The sequence below is a fragment of the Diplotaxodon limnothrissa genome, linkage group LG12, assembly GCF_057381915.1.
Source record: "Diplotaxodon limnothrissa isolate DT_005_m linkage group LG12, D_limnothrissa_male_GT1.1, whole genome shotgun sequence".
Classification (NCBI taxonomy): domain Eukaryota; kingdom Metazoa; phylum Chordata; class Actinopteri; order Cichliformes; family Cichlidae; genus Diplotaxodon; species Diplotaxodon limnothrissa.
In genome coordinates this window covers 29,904,464-29,922,595 of record NC_140607.1, presented here as the reverse complement: position 1 = coordinate 29,922,595, position 18,132 = coordinate 29,904,464, and the positions used below count along the sequence as shown (strand labels likewise).

The window sequence follows — 18,132 nt, the reverse complement described above, 5'->3', positions numbered from 1 at the left end:
TCAGAATGCCAAGCTTTGCAGAAACATGACAAGCTGAAATGAAAGGGCTCTTGTAGAAAATGTGCAGTGCTCAGACTCGGAGTTGGAGTACGGAGCGGAGAATGTTGAAATGCAGACATACGCTGTTGAACCGCTGATAAATTATTAAGTGTCAGGTAATCAAAGCAGAATCCCGGGTTTATCTTTAAAAACTGCAACATTAGCATGAGATTCAACTGCCTTTTATGGAAAGGTTGCTGCGAGGAGTTTATTCCTATGCAGTCTGTTGTTTCGTTTGCCAAGGGAGGATGAGATTATCTGTCTCTGTTTATACTTCCAGTCCGTAGACACTGTCACAGTATATCATTTGCCACTCGTCAAATAACATATGTCAACAAACCATCTATAATTGAATTACAAATCAGCCAAAGACTAAAGAAAATCAGCCAAATATTGAAAGCCGGTAGCTTTACATACATTTGCAGTGATTTATTTTAAAGCATTTAGAAAGAAGATATTTTTGACAATAGTAAAAAATACACTTTCCTACTTATTGTGCTAAAGCTGCAGGGTTTACATGGTGGAATTAAACAGTACTTCGTCTTCCAATATTTCTGTAGGATCCTCCAGCTCGCAGATAGATAACTCTCAGAGCTACAACTCCCACACTTTATTCAGCACAAAGCTTTCTCCAAGGAAACCACAAACCTTGTTTTCAAACTCATGTCAGAGGTTTGGTGTTAAAGGCTTTTTTTTCCACAAGAACCTTGCCTGAAAGACTATTATTTTTTATCTTCTCAGTTCAGGGAGCACATTATGACTCGAAGAAGAGTCAGTGAAAGTACAAGCTGAGTTATAATGGAACTACAACCCATGACTAATACCCACAGGCTGCAAAACTTTTAAAGCCCCTTCAATACTAATGTAAAATAGCTTCATTGGTCAGAAAACCACCAGTTTTTTATGCATGCACATGTTCCAAGCCTATGTTAGCTTACATGACAGATTTAATCCTTTTATACTTACTATCATCAGGGACTCGAGGGACTGTGGAGACGCATTTTATTTGCATGTCTGAACCAGCGTGAATGTTAAACACAAATTATGTATTAAAGTAACAGTTTCATGTTGTGCATAAATATAAAATAAAATATCTCCTATTGCACAATAATTTTACACCCTATAAATACAAGCAGAAATGCTTTTACACCTGATTAATACAGGTTTAATTTAATTTTAATAAGCATACATATAATGTGATAAAATACATTTTGGCACAAGAAAATTTTTTTTACCCAGCCCACTATAAATTTTTAAAGGTTATTTATATATTGGATAAAGATTTTTAGTGTGATACTTGTAATATCCACATTTTTATTTTACTTTATATGTTCTTACCTTATATCATATCATATTTTTATTTTTACTTATTTATCGCTTTAGACTGTTTCTCTACAGTTCCTATAAATAAGGAGATCATTTTTCTCTTACCCATGCCACGGCCATGATGCCCAGAGCAAACAGGCTGGGTCCCAGCAGGTTCCACAGACCATGACGATCCAGCTGCAGTGCCATGGACAGAGACATCGCCCCCAGCAGATACAGAACCTGACAAAAAAAAAACCATGGATCAATAACTGCCCTCCATAAACACAGTCAGCATTGTTACATGTACAAGCAAGAACATATTTGTGCGGTCAGGCGATAGCACAACTCTACCTTTGGAGAGGTAAAGACTATTGTCAGTGTGGCAAAGCTGTAATCTTTTTTCCATACATATAGGAAAAATGGCTTTGCATCAAATCTCTAAACCATCAGGTGATTCATGTGTGGACTATACTTTCACGTTTTCTCTGTTTTGAGCTGACATCCTGTTATTTGGCTTTCAGAGTTATACTTTTCTTAACACACGTGTTTTTTTGCCATCAAGTTCTATTGGAGATCATAGCTGTGATGCTCCACAGAAATAAGTGCCTTACTAAAAGAAATGTTGTTGTGCTTTGTCAACAAGTTCAACAAGGCTTTGGATGTTGTTATTTTCTACTAGTCACCACAATAATATATTACAAATTTTAGTTTTCAGTTAATAGTCTGCTGTTGCATGTTTACGTGTAACATTGAGCTATTATTAAAGATGTCCATGTTATGAAAGAACAAACAGGTTCGCGGTTGAGAATCATAGACAGTTTGACAGTATTGACAGATGGTTTTGAGGCACTATAGAAGTATTTGTTCATGTTATCTATTCAAAACAAGAAAATATAAAATAATGGCAGCTATTTACTGCATTGTTAACTGCCACAACAAGCTACCTTTAGCACACAGCATGCAAGTCTGTGCTCCAAAAGGTAAAAGCCTCTCATTATGTAAATATACAAGCACTTTAATGTACCCGTAGGGAAAATAACTGCAGAGTTCAGGTGAACTCAAAATGGGTATTTTAAAGTGCTTATAGAAAAATACACTAGACCTCTTTTGAAACAGCTGAAAGCCCCAATAAAACAGTGAAAACAAAATGCTAACAATAGAGCCACATGATATATAAAATCAGTTATTTTATTTTATTTCATTGCCAAGCTCACAACTGGACATAAAGCCACAGGATATAAAAGAGATAAAGTGAGAATGAAAAAAATCAATAAGCTGTGCTACACATGCTTGGGGAGAACTTGAGCCCATCCAGAATGCCTAGGGTCTAGTAGGCAATGTGAGGAGGAATCGGGGACTTTTGAGCTGGTAAGAGATGACCTGTCTGCAGGAGAATAGAACTAATTGGCACACACCAAGGAGGAAAGGAGCAGCATGGTGCAGCCTGAGGACTCTTTGCAGCAACAGTCATCAGTCATGCTGCTCTGGTGGATCACACAGTGGCACAGAAACAAGCATGCATTGCATGCAGGCATGAATGCATAGTGACAAATGAGCCTGCAGGAATTCTAAAAAAACAATAACAATCTATTTTTATCTGCAACTTATATTTTCATGCTTAATAAGATATATAGTGTGTCAGATTTAATGTATATAGTATTGGTGCATGTCTAATGACCGTACCACACTGAGGTGTCATATAACGGCCAAGGAAACAGTATGTGATGAAGTGGAGCTAAGTAAAGGTCAACTTATCATCTTTTAAATAAAAATTTCATAATTAAATAATGCTGGAACCAGTAATATATTAACATATGCCTATATAAAACATTTTTACAAGGTTGTACAGACATTTGATGTACTAAGATTCCTGTGGATTACTGCTAATAACTGCTAAATTATTAGCAAGGTTACATACTCATTCATTCTATAGTATATTTTCAAATTTTCAAATTATTTGTGAAGTCACTTTACAAATATTAGGAATAATATCGGTTTAATTTCATATCATGAAAAGCAAACGGAAACAGAAAATTTGGAGCATCAAACACTGAAACAGAAAACAGCGCTTCTATTTGCAGCAGATATTTCAGGCATACCTATTTAGCTACTAGTAATTAAAATCATGTGGCTATTTTTTTCTGATTGACTGAACAAACATGTTTGATGTCCTACAGTGCAATTACATTGGTGAGAACAATGTTTTCAGAACTGTTCAGTAAGGAAGGGGCAAAATTACAAAGATGTGATGAAGTGTAATTATCTTCATAATTGTGATCCAGAACTTTCACCAAGTTGAGACTAACATGCCTCCTGGTGCTCAATCTTTATGTGAACTAGCATAAAATGATTTTCAGCCAACATTTTTGTGAGACATTAAGAGCTTTGCGGGTCCAAAAGTCGCATACTACACAGCGAGACAAACAATATTCCATGCTCTTAGGTCCTTTATCCTCTAGTACTAGTGTAACATACAAACAAACACACACATACACACACTCAGTGTCTCTTTCAAGTACACAAACGCACAAAGTCCCACTTGCCAGTCCTGACATGTGCGATTTGATTAGTGACTGCGTACTGCAGCGCTAAGCAAAAATGAAAACTCTAGAGGACAGCAGATGTTCATGCACTCCCCACCCTCCTCCTACCTCACACCCTCTCTCCACTCTCCCCCCTCTCTCTGTCTCATTTATGGACATGGACACACATTTACACATACGCACACACTTTCCCTCAGACTGCTCCATCTTGGTATGCAGCCAGGGAGTGACCCATGGAGAAGGTGCACCTGTTAGTGTTTACCATTACCCACGCAATATGTCAGCAACCAGAGAATTTAGTGCCATGCAATGCTGATTTTAACACATTGATCTTTTCATTTATGACTGAAAATTGAGGCATATGAGATGCTCGTTTATAGCGCTACAGCCTCTCAGTCCTTTAATCTAATCTAATCTAATCTCTCTTTGTTCATGGTCTGGGAGAGTGCAAAGGCATCAGGGTCTGAAAACGTCTGTTTCCGGATGTCTGAATCTACTGACATCTACCTACGACTAACATTTTATTAAGTAGCAAATGTGACAGGCTGAGTTGTTTTTCTAAATGGCTGTTTATCCATTTAGAAACATAATCTCCACATAAAAGGGTATGACCTAAGCTGCACTTCATGTGTCCAGGCTGAAGTGCCGCTTATTACTTTGCAGCTAGAGTGGAGAAAATTAGTGTGTTTATAAATATGCACTGTTAATGATGACATGCATTTTCTCAGTTCATTTGTGTTGAGATCAATGTATCGAAGAACTGTTGATATCACTATGCAAGCCTTACATTTTCATCTTTATCTTTATAAAGGGAAAAGTTTCTATTACAACAGGACTTTTCAGTTTTATAGAAAGAAAACAAATATCCAGTCTGAGTATCAGTAGAAACAGGCTTCGCTCAGAATTACACATACCTGTTTGATGATGGATTTTAGCCTAGCCATTGCAATGACGGTGACCCACACTGACATGAGTGACCCGAGGAAGTCACAAAACTGCAGAACATCATACTCCATGATGCAAAACACCACAATACCTGGCTGGTCGCATGCATGGTAGAACTGTGAGAAAAGAAGAGAAAGGCACAAAGGTTACAAAAACACGCAGATGTGTCAGAACAATAGACGGCACAACAGCACAAAAGTATTGATTCTGTAAAAAGCTTGAGCTGAATGATAAGCTGAATAAAATAAGCAATACCCAGGTTATTGCTGGTTACTGACAAAGAAGCTATACAGACTCTATTTATGTATGAAATCCCACTACCATATGTTTGCAGCTATATTTCTTGCAATTTTATTTTTACAGCTTTGTTGAAAGAAGAAAAAAAAATTCCGGTATGAATACATTATCTATAAAATGTCTACTCACTACTGTATACACTATCAATAAATGATTATATACAGTGGGGCAAAAAAGTATTTAGTCAGCCACCGATTGTGCAAGTTCCCCCACTTAAAATGATGACAGAGGTCAGTAATTTGCATCAGAGGTACACTTCAACTGTGAGAGACAGAATGTGAAAAAAAAAATCCATGAATTCACATGGTAGGATTTGTAAAGAATTTATTCGTAAATCAGGGTGGAAAATAAGTATTTGGTCACCTCAAACAAGGAAAATCTCTGGCTCTCACAGACCTGTAACGTCTTCTGTAAGAAGCTTTTCTGTCCCCCACTCGTTACCTGTATGAATGGCACCTGTTTGAACTCATCATCTGTATAAAAGACACCTGTCCACAGCCTCAAACAGTCAGACTCCAAACTCCGCCATGGCCAAGACCAAAGAGCTTTCGAAGGACACCAGGAAAAGTATTGTAGACCTGCACCAGACTGGGAAGAGTGAATCTACAATAGGCAAGCAGCTTGGTGTGAAAAAATCAACTGTGGGAGCAATCATCAGAAAATGGAAGACATACAAGACCACTGATAATCTCCCTCGATCTGGGGCTCCACGCAAGATCTCATCCCGTGGGGTCAAAATGATCATGAGAACGGTGAGCAAAGATCCCAGAACCACACGGGGGGACCTGGTGAATGACCTGCAGAGAGCTGGGACCAAAGTAACAAAGGTCACCATCAGTAACACACTACAACACCAGGGAATCAAATCCCGCAGTGCCAGACGTGTTCCGCTGCTGAAGCCAGTGCATGTCCAGGCCCGTCTGAAGTTTGCCAGAGAGCACATGGATGATACAGCAGAGGATTGGGAGAATGTCATGTGGTCAGATGAAACCAAAGTAGAACTTTTTGGTATAAACGCAACTCGTCGTGTTTGGAGGAAGAAGAATACTGAGTTGCATCCCAAGAACACCATACCTACTGTGAAGCATGGGGGTGGAAACATCATGCTATGGGGCTGTTTTTCTGCCAAGGGGACAGGACGACTGATCCGTGTTAAGGACAGAATGAATGGGGCCATGTATCGTGAGATTTTGAGCCAAAACCTCCTTCCATCAGTGAGAACTTTGAAGATGAAACGAGGCTGGGTCTTCCAACATGACAATGATCCAAAACACACCGCCCGGGCAACAAAGGAGTGGCTCCGTAAGAAGCATTTGAAAGTCCTGGAGTGGCCTAGCCAGTCTCCAGACCTCAACCCCATAGAAAATCTGTGGCGGGAGTTGAAAGTCCGTGTTGCTCGGCGACAGCCCCAAAGCATCACTGCTCTCGAGAAGATCTGCATGGAGGAATGGGCCAAAATACCAGCTACTGTGTGTGCAAACCTGGTAAAGACCTATAGTAAACGTTTGACCTCTGTTATTGCCAACAAAGGTTATGTTACAAAGTATTGAGTTGTATTTTTGTTATTGACCAAATACTTATTTTCCACCCTGATTTACGAATAAATTCTTTACAAATCCTACCATGTGGATTCATGGATTTTTTTTTTTTCACATTCTGTCTCTCACAGTTGAAGTGTACCTCTAGTGCAAATTACTGACCTCTGTCATCATTTTAGGTGGGGGAACTTGCACAATCGGTGGCTGACTAAATACTTTTTTGCCCCACTGTATATCACATTATCGTAGTGAGACATCATTCATTTTAAGGAGAACTGGGGTTTTTATCATTTTATAAAGGAGGATTTCTTTATAAAATGACCTCCTGACCCAGTATGAACCATCCAGATCCCTCAGGTCATCTGGATCCGGTCTTTTATCAGTTCCCAGAGTCAGAACCAGACACGGAGAAGCTGCATTCAGCTTTTATGCTCCTTATATCTGGAACAAACTCCCAGAAAGCCTCAGATCAGCTGAAACACTCAGTTTATTTAAATCCAGGTTGAAGACTCACCTGTTCTCAGCTGCATTTGAATAAAGCACCAAATCCACACTTTAAGCTTAAATTTCAAAACTTACATTTAACTACTGATTTTATCTACTGTTCTGATTTTATCTGTTTTGATTTTATATACTGTTGTTTGTTTGTTTGTTAATTAGTTAGTTAGTTTATTTGCTTGTTTTATTCAATTTTAAATCATGCTTTTTATTTGTTCTTGTTTCTAATGTCTCTGTAAAGCACTTTGAATCACCTTGTTGTTGAATTGTGCTATACAAATAAACTTGCCTTGCCTTGCCTTGCCTTGTTAAATAATATTTCAAAAAATTACACAATAGGCACTTTCTCAACAAAAGCATGTGAAACCTTTTCTTCAAGGAGAAATATTAAATTAGTCCCCTGAGATATGAAAAAGCATGGTCTGCTTTTAAATGTAGTTTTCTTTCACTCTATAAAACGCACTCTTCTTGGTTAGGAGGCGGATAAAATGCAGCAGATTATTAAAAAATAATGATGCCATACCGAGCATTGTTTCTGGCTCCAGCAAGATTTCATCCTTAGCATCAATAGTAACGTTTATTGTCAGTATTTCTTAATTGTAATTCTGTGCTAATATACTAGATGTAGCTTTTTAAAAGGTACTGTAGCTGAAAGAAACAAAACAAAAACAAAAAACTTCATTTGATTCTAACAGTTCTAGTTGCCAAACGGTACTTTTGGTGGGGGTGAAATAATTTACCCAAACTTAATTTTGTCGTCATTTTTGCAGTGAAAATGTTTTCTAAAACTCGCTGTTGCCTGGGGGAAGTTCCCGTAGTGGAAAAGTAATAAAGTTATGGCTCTGAGCAGGGGATCATAGTAGAGATACTGGAGCATTTTTGTTTTAATGAAGGACATTCATTTTAATGCTTCCAATGCAGAATAGAATTGTAAGCATAAGTATTTCTGACTGTGGTGTAGTTTGGAATGACTTACTCAGAAATAGGAGTATGTCATCTGCATACACGGGAATTTGATGCAGAATGTGTTTCCTATTAAAGCTCGCCTTGCCACAATCTGATGACTTTCGGAAAACATCTGCTTTTGTGATTCTTTCTTTCTTTATGCTTACTTTTGTGCATTACTGATACCAACTGTTTATTAGCAAAGTACCATGCTTAAATAAAAGGAAAATATACTTTAGGTTATCACTTTTCACTCACAGTGGAGAAAAACATGGTGAAGATGTAGACCGAAGCCTCCAGGAGGTAGTGGCTTCGGATGGCGATGGCCACGGGCGGGACAAACATCAGGTTACTGAGACAGAGTAGCAGGGTGGAGAGGAGCTGGAAACTGTACGAATAGGCTTCTGAGTTGTCTGTGCACCCCCATCCATCCCAGCCTAAAATACCAATACACACAGACCACCTTAGTAAATCTGGTACTTTCACCTAAAAAACTAAAGCTCTAAGACAGGTTTTTGTTTTGTTTTTGTTTTTTAACAGGCTTTACATGTTGGGAAAAGCATAAATGGTGCCTGACTTCCTTAAACCCTCAATCAATTCCAGGAAAAACGTGGTTTTGGTTTATGAATGAGAAGAGTTTCCCCAGCAGGTGAAACTGTTTGTTTCAAACCCTTAATCTCTTAAAATGTATGAAATATTTATTATCTCTTGACAAGAATAATGCCTTAGCAGCCTTTTGCTATGAACAGACATTTCTCTGCAAAAATAATCAAAAACAGATATGTGTGAAGTTGTTTATCCTGCATAATAGAGCCTCCTGGTGTGAACTCACTTCTATTTTAAAACACCCCCGCTTTGGTACATTGGATCTTTATCAAGTGGTTGATTGAATAAGACAGTGTGAATTAAATATTCGTGAGCACTGTTGAACAGAGGTTTTGCAGTCTGAGATGGGCCAAGGGCAAGTGCTGAATGCAAAGCGTCTGCCAGGAAGTAGTCACACATGTGAAGTATGACAGTGAATTTAACTGAGGAGAAACCAACTCTGATAAAAGAAGATCAAAGGCAGGATTTAAAAAAGCCTCAGAGGACATGCTTTGTTTAGTTTCATAAGCTCATCTTTTATTGAAAAGCTGTTGGTAATTAAGACTGTGTTTTATTGTCTTTTTTTTTTTGTTATTCTCTTTTTATTAAACAACCTATATAAACACAAATAATCCAAAATAAACATATAATCAAGAACAGACGTAAATAATAAAAAAATAAATAAATAAAAATAAGAAAAACAGACGGGTGTACCCTCTAGTGTGTATGTACTCGCACACACATATTCACTCACACACCCATATTCTTAAGCATACATACACATACCTACTTACATATGTGTTCACTTGTAGTCTCATACATACTAACATATACATATAAACACATAACGATTCAGAAATGTGGCATATATAGTTACAGAGATTCAAACAAGATCGGGTCTCCTTAACCGGATGTAGTGTTTCCATTTACCCCAAATTTCACTAAATATATCAAACTGGAGTCTTTTAATGAAGGTAATTCTTTCCATTTTAAACATCCCATGTACAGTCTCATGCCAATCACCCAGTGATGGAATTTTCACACTAAGCCATTTCTTGGTAATAATTTTACGGGCAGCCAAACTCAGGATACCATACAACTGCTTAGACATTTTATCTACATTTACTGAGTATAAATATCCAAACAAAAGTTCGTCCCAATTAAAGGGAAGCTGCATACCAAAAATAATCTGCAACTCAGAGTGGATCAATACCCAAAAAATGTTGATCCTTGGGCAAGACCAGAACAGATGAAAATGTTTTACTCCTTGGGCCCCACAATTTCTCCAGCAATTAGAGTGATTAAAATAATGTTTACTTTGTGCAGGGGTAATAAAAAACCTACAGATACTCTTCCAACCGTAACATCTCCATGTATTAGAACTAGAAATTCTCCACTGAAAAGCACACTGCTCATACCAAATGTTATCTGATATTGCTATATTTGTTTCATTTTCCCATTTTTTTTTTTGATGTAGGTAGTATTCCACTTCTTAACCTCTTGTATACCCTTGTACAATCTTGAAATCACCTTAAGGCCTGTGTCAGCCTGATAAGCCTTGACAAATATACTCAGAACAGGTAAAGAAAAAAGATCTGTTCTCTTAGGTATAAAATTATATAGATGATGCCTAATTTGTAAGAACCTAAAAAAGTCCGTTTTACTTAACTGTGTTTTATTGTCTTATCAAAATGCCTTATATTAGAAGATTAATACCAGGCCACTGAATGAGTCACTGAAAAGTGGCACATACAATTTAATTGCAGAATTGTCAGCTCAATTTTGGAAAATGACCTGTGCCATCCCACCTGGCTCGCTCTCATTTTCTTGTCACTCCGCATGATGTATTTTCCAACAAATTAGGAATTCTTTGCAGCAGTGATGACCTATTTTCTCAAAGAAAAGTTCTGTCTTATCTTTCATATGCGAAAGAATCTTTTGACAGACAAGTGTAATTATACATTCAGGGTTGCACTTGCTTGCTGTTTATTAATTACTAATTAATTACTGATAAATATTTAATTATTTTTCCCTTACATAAAACAACTTCCGCTCTTTTATTAATAACTGCATGACTTAGATATTAAAACAGAATCAAAAAAGACTTTACCGGACCACCTCGTTTCAATTTAATTGACAGTGTGCACTACAAGTTCAAATAAATAAACAAGGATTTAACAAAGCTGTCCATTTAAGCTGGAAAAAGTAAGACACTGTGATGGACTGCAATAGATTTTTAAAGTAAAATGTTACCTGCTTTGCATTCACATGCAGCATAAAGGTAATTGTTGGTGCGCAGAAGCTTGCACTGTCCATACGTCCCACAGTCATTGATGCACGGAGTCAGGTATGCACGCATATAAACCTCTGCAGTTACATTGCTGCATTGCTCAAATCTGGAAAAGGCAAAAATATATGATTGCAGGTGATGCCTTCACTGTTTTTCATCTGCATAATGATTTTTGTTTATGGCCAAATGTGTCAGATCTATAGACTGCATAGCTGTGCACACTTTTTAGCATTCCAAATTAAGCTGGTAAACAATATACTTACTAAATACAAATATAACAGCATTGTTATTGTGAACATGTTATCAGCTGACATTCACATATCACTCCAAGCTCTTTTAGAGCTTTGTCTCACAAAGCCGCTCAGGCGCCTGCAGGGTTTTGTCTAGTTTTCTTGTGTCCTCCAGAAGCCCTCATCACCACAAAACACTGGAGATCAAAAGGTTGTTTCGGCATTGCTAGATGTCAGACAACTTCATTCTATTAGGCCTCGGAAATCTCCAGCTTTATAACGCAATTACAAAACTAATTTTCTGTAAATTATGTCTATTCCACCAAGGGTTCTAGTTTAACCGTCATTAATTATTTTGAATAGGTAACTCAGCTGTAATTTCTCACAAAACTCTAAGTCTACAGGTGACTGCATATTCACAGACAGAGGTTACTTACTTAATTTGCTCATCTTTAACACTACAAAAACAAAAACTGCTAATCAATCAGTTAAAGAGAATAAAACTTCAAATATGTTTCTTTATGTGTTTCTGCAACATTTTATTTATTTTGTTTTTATTTAGTTGTATACATCAGCTTAACTGTATATTTGAAGGGCACCTGTCATTTACCATCTAATGACACCTGATTGGTTTAGTATATGCAAATGCGTGGAAATCTAGCACATAACACTCTGATCTTTGTCTGCATTTTCATACATCAGCTAAGTGTTCGTGTGAGGATGAGTCCACGTCCCACACCATCTGTTATTATCTGTTATTCAAATTCAATTGGAACTCCCAAGTGGGACGGGAAAAATCTGCTTAATTTCATTCTGTTCACATTTTTGTGCCATAAAGGCTTCGCCAGAACAGCTCATTCTGCTGAATTGCTAATACTTACGAACTCGTATATAACATTACAACAACAAAACTTAATGAAAACATTCGCTCTAACTTCTCTCTCTGACATGATTCGCACCGACTTTAAATAACCCTCAGAGAAAAATACTTTACTTCTTGAATTCACAAGTTAAGTAACACTTACATAAACATGGAGAGAAAAACAGAAAGAGAGGGACACTGGTGTGGCCTTTGCAGTAGGCCAAAGCCTTATTGGTACCTACAAAGTATACTATTAATATCCAAATACCACTACCAATAAAACAGCGTTGCAATAGCATTTTTTTAAAAAAGCTTTTTGCAAACTTTTCTTGGACCCTTTGAATTAAAACTGAATGTGTGCATTTCGATTACAACTTGATTGTTTGATTTAAAATTCACTATGACGTGTGCAAAAAAGTGGTAAGTGTGAAAATATGGATAAACCTCAAAATCTACCCCTCCTTTATGTCATATGCTTGGTGTGCACCATACACACATTTATGAAGCCAGTGCCAAATCAGTCTGCTGGGTGACAGATGGCAGAGGATGTGGTTCAATGAGGGAGGCTTCGTCATTCAAACAGAAAGCATGGTGTCTTCATTATGGCAATGAATTATTTATTTTGGTAAACAAACTAGTGATTGTGTTATGCTGACAAATTCAGAAGATATGAATGTCCTATTTTGCAATTGTCTTTGTGTAATTGACAGCAAATATTGTCTCGTAGAGGTTGCTGTGGAGCATTGGGACCTGGCCGAAGAACTGATTATGAGAATGTCATAAATTTATGTCAAAATGTATGACGTTCAGCTTGTTTTGTTGAATTCCTGCTTGTAAAAGATGTTTTTGAGACTTTCTAGGTTGAGCACTCAGGAGATTATAGTTTACACAATTTTAAAGAATAGTTTAAAGAAGGCATAGCTGTAAGGATTCTTACCATTGGACCCAATTTATCAAGCCTTTTTGCCAAGTTTTTCAACCTCCTGTTTGACAGGAGGTTCATATTTAGTGTATAACCATAAAAGCAAGTATCACAATTTTAACAGAGCAAATATTAATTTCCAAAACTGAAATAATGTCTCTTTATAGGCATAAAAACACATACTAAAACTTGGTTTAATTCAGCGGTCCCCAACCTTTTTTGCGCCACGGACTTAACGATAAAAACGATTAAAAAAAAAAAAAAACAATAAAAACGATAAAAACGATAAAACCCCTGAAAACCAGAAATTTCACACCCTGGGGGTTGGGGACCGCTGGTTTAATTGATATATATTTAGGATAAGATGAGATGAGAAAGTTACAGCAGTTACAACACTATATGTAAAGCACAGATAATATATAGCAAATATGGAGACTGGTATGAAGCTCTATAAAATAGAATACATAACCAACAAACAGGTAAAGTTCTCAAGGGAAGCAGTGCTTTCTGTCTTACCCATGTTCAGTAGCACACAGAGAGCGCAGACTGAGGTACCAGGTGCCTGTTTGTGGGTAGGGAATCCTCAGTTTGGTGATATTAGTGGAGGTGTTCACAGAGAGGAAAAACCCTGCCACTGATTCTGAAGAAAAAGGTAACACAATAAAACACAGTCCAAGCTGTGACAGAGAAGGTTCATAACTAGATAAGTTTTGCGCATACAAGGCAAAAATATCGATTACTTGTGCTGTTCTCACAATTCTACTAATAAACTTGCTTAGATTCAAAATCACACACTATGTGGCTGTTTTGTTTAAGCAAAATTTGGCATACCTGATTCACATTTCAGTGATGTGTTTTCGCGTAAGAAAAGTGGCATCCCGTGGTTGAGGCAGCCAAACACTGTGAGATTAGCTCCTTTCAGCGTAGACTGCAGGAAAAACACATAATCAAACGTCATTCATCCGTCCAACCATCAACCATCTGCTGCTATCATTCTGGTGAGCTAACACTGTTCATGATTACCTTTAGGTCTATTTTCTGCACAGCCACGAGATAGTAAACTTTAAAACTAACAAATCAAGTAAAGTGCTCTCTCTCTGTCTGCCAGAGGCACCTACAGTAAGTGAAGATGTTGGCAGTTTATCGCCTTGAAGCATCAATTATACATTAACATGCTCATGCATTGAAAGAAATCCAGGAGAATTATTCAAGCGTCGGGAACTGCATATGCTTATACAAATTGGTTCATTCTGCAGAGAGGTGAAGGGAGGCCACAGCTGTCCAAATTGGTCTATTGGTAAACAATAAATAGCAGCAAACTAGATGTGTCAATTTGCACTCAAGCACCAAACTTGACACTTTATTAGTTTTAAAATGCCCCTCCATTATTTACCCAGTCTCCATCTTTTGTTTCTGTGTGTGTGGGTGGGTACAGCGATGGGTCAGTTACTAAACCACAAAGTATGCTAAAAATCAGAAGACTTTCTGACGAAAACTTTACATTCAGAAATTCACCACATTATATACATTTGTGGGATAACTTTAGACAATTATTTCTTAAATACATAAGATTTCTATCACCCTCTTAGCAAAAAATGGGCATAATGTATATATAGGGAGTTGGCAAAGTTGTTGATTAATGCAATGACTAACAAACACTTTGCCAGGTGCTGAGATTTCAGGCTTCCTAAACTCACCATCTGGCCTCTATTCTCTTGGTGGGAAGACTAAATCACACCCAGTGGCATTTTGAGAGAGCCCCACACCCTCCCCCTCCTTCATCCTGGCTCTCCTCTACAGTTTGAGGATAAAGGATTAAGCAACAAATATCAAAGTGGCTCACCAGATGCAAACACGGGGAGAGCAAAGCAGGCAAGAGCCACCCCAAAGCCAGATAATATGATTCTAATTGGCAGGTCAAAGAGCTCCATCAAAGTAGAGATGTTTGTAGTCAATGTAGCTAGATGGCAAGGTTGGTGTGCCAATTGACCAGTCAAGCACTATTAGAGGGATTATTATAAAAGTACAAGTATGTACACATTAATTTTTTTGTGATTTCTTTCCTCTGACTTTTTCTTTTGTAACAAAGGTTTATCCAGCCATTCATGTCAGCAAAGGATGATTCCTGGTGAATCTTATTCGATAATCTTCTCCCTTGCTCTTAAACACCACTAAATGGTTAAATTTATACTTTTACTGTGATGTATACCCTGTGATAAACTGGCAACTTGTCCAGGCTGTACCCCCACCTCTCACCCTGTGACAGCTGGAATAGGATCTCCCCCTCACCCTGACTTGAGGATGGACTGATGGAAGGATAGATGGATAAGCAAAAAGTTCGGTATAGTCTGATACCTTAATGAGGACACATTTCAGTGACACTGATTTCCTAACTTTTCATTCAGAACAACAAAGCTGTCGGCTGTTCTTGTACACTAGAAAGCTCCACAAAGCTCAGTGTAAAAGTCAAAAGAGACATATTTTTTAATTGAGCAAAATGAGAGTGTGTGAAGCGTTAATGATGCAAAGGAAATAACAGAAAACATACTTTAATTATTAGACATTTGTTTTTTAATTAGGGCAATTAAGATAGAGGAATTAAAATAAATAAATAAACATCCATATTACTTTATTATTATTTTAAGCATGTATGGGAAATTACGGCATCACAAACCAAAAAAAAAAAAGACATACTAGAGGTAACTGTAAATTCTTAGCATCTTGAACTGTTGTGATTACAGTCCCAGTCTTTTCTCAAAGTTAACTTTTTTGGAATTCACTCTTAAAAAACAAGTTACCAATCTTAACTTCCTTTTTTGCTGGCCTCATATGCATTCCTGAGCATCTGTTGATTCAGTAATACTGCAGTATTAAAGCGGTTTAAACTGACAGAATCGTGAGGTTTTGCACTGTCACACAAAATATACTTTGTCAAGGTTTAGCGAGGATTCAACTGTATGCTGTCGCATATGAAATAACAAATCCCACTATGGAGTGCTCGACCTACCCCAGCCTGCAATTCAAGCTGCTATGAAAATTGTTACAGGGTTAAAGCTTACATGAAGCCAAAATGTGACGATGTCCATCCTGTTTTTGGTGTATTTACTCAAAATAACATGACAGACACATGTGTGTAAATTATTTGCAAGTTAAAAAAGCACATCTATAATATAAGTGCACCCAACCTGGTTAGCCAAGAAAGCTAAAGATGTTCAAAAATCAATGGAGCATGTGTAGCTTGTTTTCATTTTTTAGAAATTATATCCCCTTTTAAAATATAAAAAACTATAAGACTATTTCAGAATCAATGCACTTTTTAAATATGATTTATTATTCCACCAGTAATGAATCTCAGTGATTCATTTATTCATTTCATTATCTGCCCATAAACATCCTGGTTCCCCAGGAAACACATGCAATTAAGGAAGAAAGATTATCTCAAGATACAGAGATGTGATATATGTGATCACTCTCAAATCTATCATCCAAACCGTTCATGCACTCGAAACAACGATATTCCCTTGCTTCTTTGATATTTTACTGATAACTTTTGAGGCTCATTCTGTCTGAAATAATTTCCCTTCAGCGTGGATGCTGGCTTTCTCAGCACACTGCATCATTTCTGTCCAGAACCCAGAATTTCTAAAAGGATTTCAATCACTTCTTAAAATAGCTTTAGCTGTCAGGGCATTATGTGATGTGTTGTTAATAATATTCTATTCTTGTTCTGCTTTAAGAACACATTCATGTCTGGAATTCTAATGTTGATTTTGTATGTTTTTTTTATTTACTGGCTTTACTCGTAAAGCCTTTTGTAATATGATTGTGAGCATTGCTATATTAATCATGTTTAATGTTAGGATTTATATGCCCGATCCATTATGCAGATGTTAGTTATGATTGGTGAATGTGAGTGGCAGACCCATAATTCAATCAGGGGTGCTATCTACCAGCAAAGTAAGGCTCAAGGTTAAAGACTGAAGAAAACTACTGTGGAAAATCTTTAAAAGGATCACTTCGACAGCCCTGATGCATCAACTCTGATTGCTAAAATAGAGGAGAAAAAAAAGGTTTGATGAATGCCAGTTTGTCTATGTTGTATACTGACATGTTTTTGCTTTGCTGAGTTTAATAGAAGTTATGCTGATGACATGTGCCAGGCAGTAGATAATGCCAACTGATGCAAGAACATGGACAAGCTGTCATGTGCTGTATATACTGCCTCCATATTCCAGTGCCCAAACTAATTAAACCAAACTCCAATCTCTGTGATGGGTTTTAATTTTAATCAATAATATATCTGCTATCTGGATATCTTTTAAAGCACGTTTCAGCCTCTGACCACATGAATGCTGCTTAGCAAAAGCAACAGAAGTTTTATTAGTTTGGGGGTTTTTTTTGTAATTTATTTATTGGTATCAATCCAAGTTTATTATTTTAAATAAAAGATACACGTAGTGCACAATTAAGATGTGAAAAATATTACATTTCTTTAGATTCATTATTTATTGTGCATATGTTTAATTATATATTTATGAAGATTTTTAAAATGATTGTTTTAATCAATATTTATTTTAGCATTCAATTTCACACCTCTCCTGTGTGATAATGACAGATGGTGTTGCACAACTCTGCCATAAAAGCGCCTAGTTTTCACTGGCTGATTAAAAATATGAAAATAAATGGCCGTGGAAATACTGGATGTGAACATAAACTTACAAATAGAAAAATGAACATAAGAAATTAATATAGTTTTAAAAAAACATATTTATTGTTTGTCCCTGGCTGTTTAGCTATTAGGACCTAGTATAATATGTAAGCATTATTTTTCATGTATCACACTTATTTATTTTTTAATCTACTCCCCCAAACACTTTTATGCTGCCAAAACAGTTTATTACTGTGACAAAAGTACTAGTGCATAAGGGTTAGCCAAAGCATTCATGAATATGCGCTCATTACACTGTTTCTAATTTCTTTTCTGCGTGAGCCTTACCAAAGGTAAACTTAAACTGATCAACTGCCAGGTGAGGCATCAGTGGGAATAAAAGCCATATGCATTCCTTTCACACTTTTGCACAGAGAGTGATGCAAGGCAGACAAGCAGGTCCAGCTATTGTCTCCTAAAGC

At 37.0% G+C, this 18,132-nt stretch overlaps 1 protein-coding gene across 1 annotated transcript in view; it reads right to left on the bottom strand.

Moving 5' to 3' along the window:
• tmem8b (transmembrane protein 8B) overlaps window positions 1-18,132 on the bottom strand; it is a 36,688-nt gene that overhangs the window by 1,683 nt on the left and 16,873 nt on the right. Inside the window, exons 7-12 of the mRNA XM_085368631.1 lie at window positions 13,834-13,930; window positions 13,519-13,642; window positions 10,952-11,094; window positions 8,372-8,550; window positions 4,805-4,951; window positions 1,471-1,587 (exon numbers count right to left, since the gene is read on the bottom strand). Coding sequence (XP_085224757.1) covers window positions 1,471-1,587; window positions 4,805-4,951; window positions 8,372-8,550; window positions 10,952-11,094; window positions 13,519-13,642; window positions 13,834-13,930 — 807 coding nt within the window. The remainder of the gene's footprint in view (window positions 1-1,470; window positions 1,588-4,804; window positions 4,952-8,371; window positions 8,551-10,951; window positions 11,095-13,518; window positions 13,643-13,833; window positions 13,931-18,132) is intronic.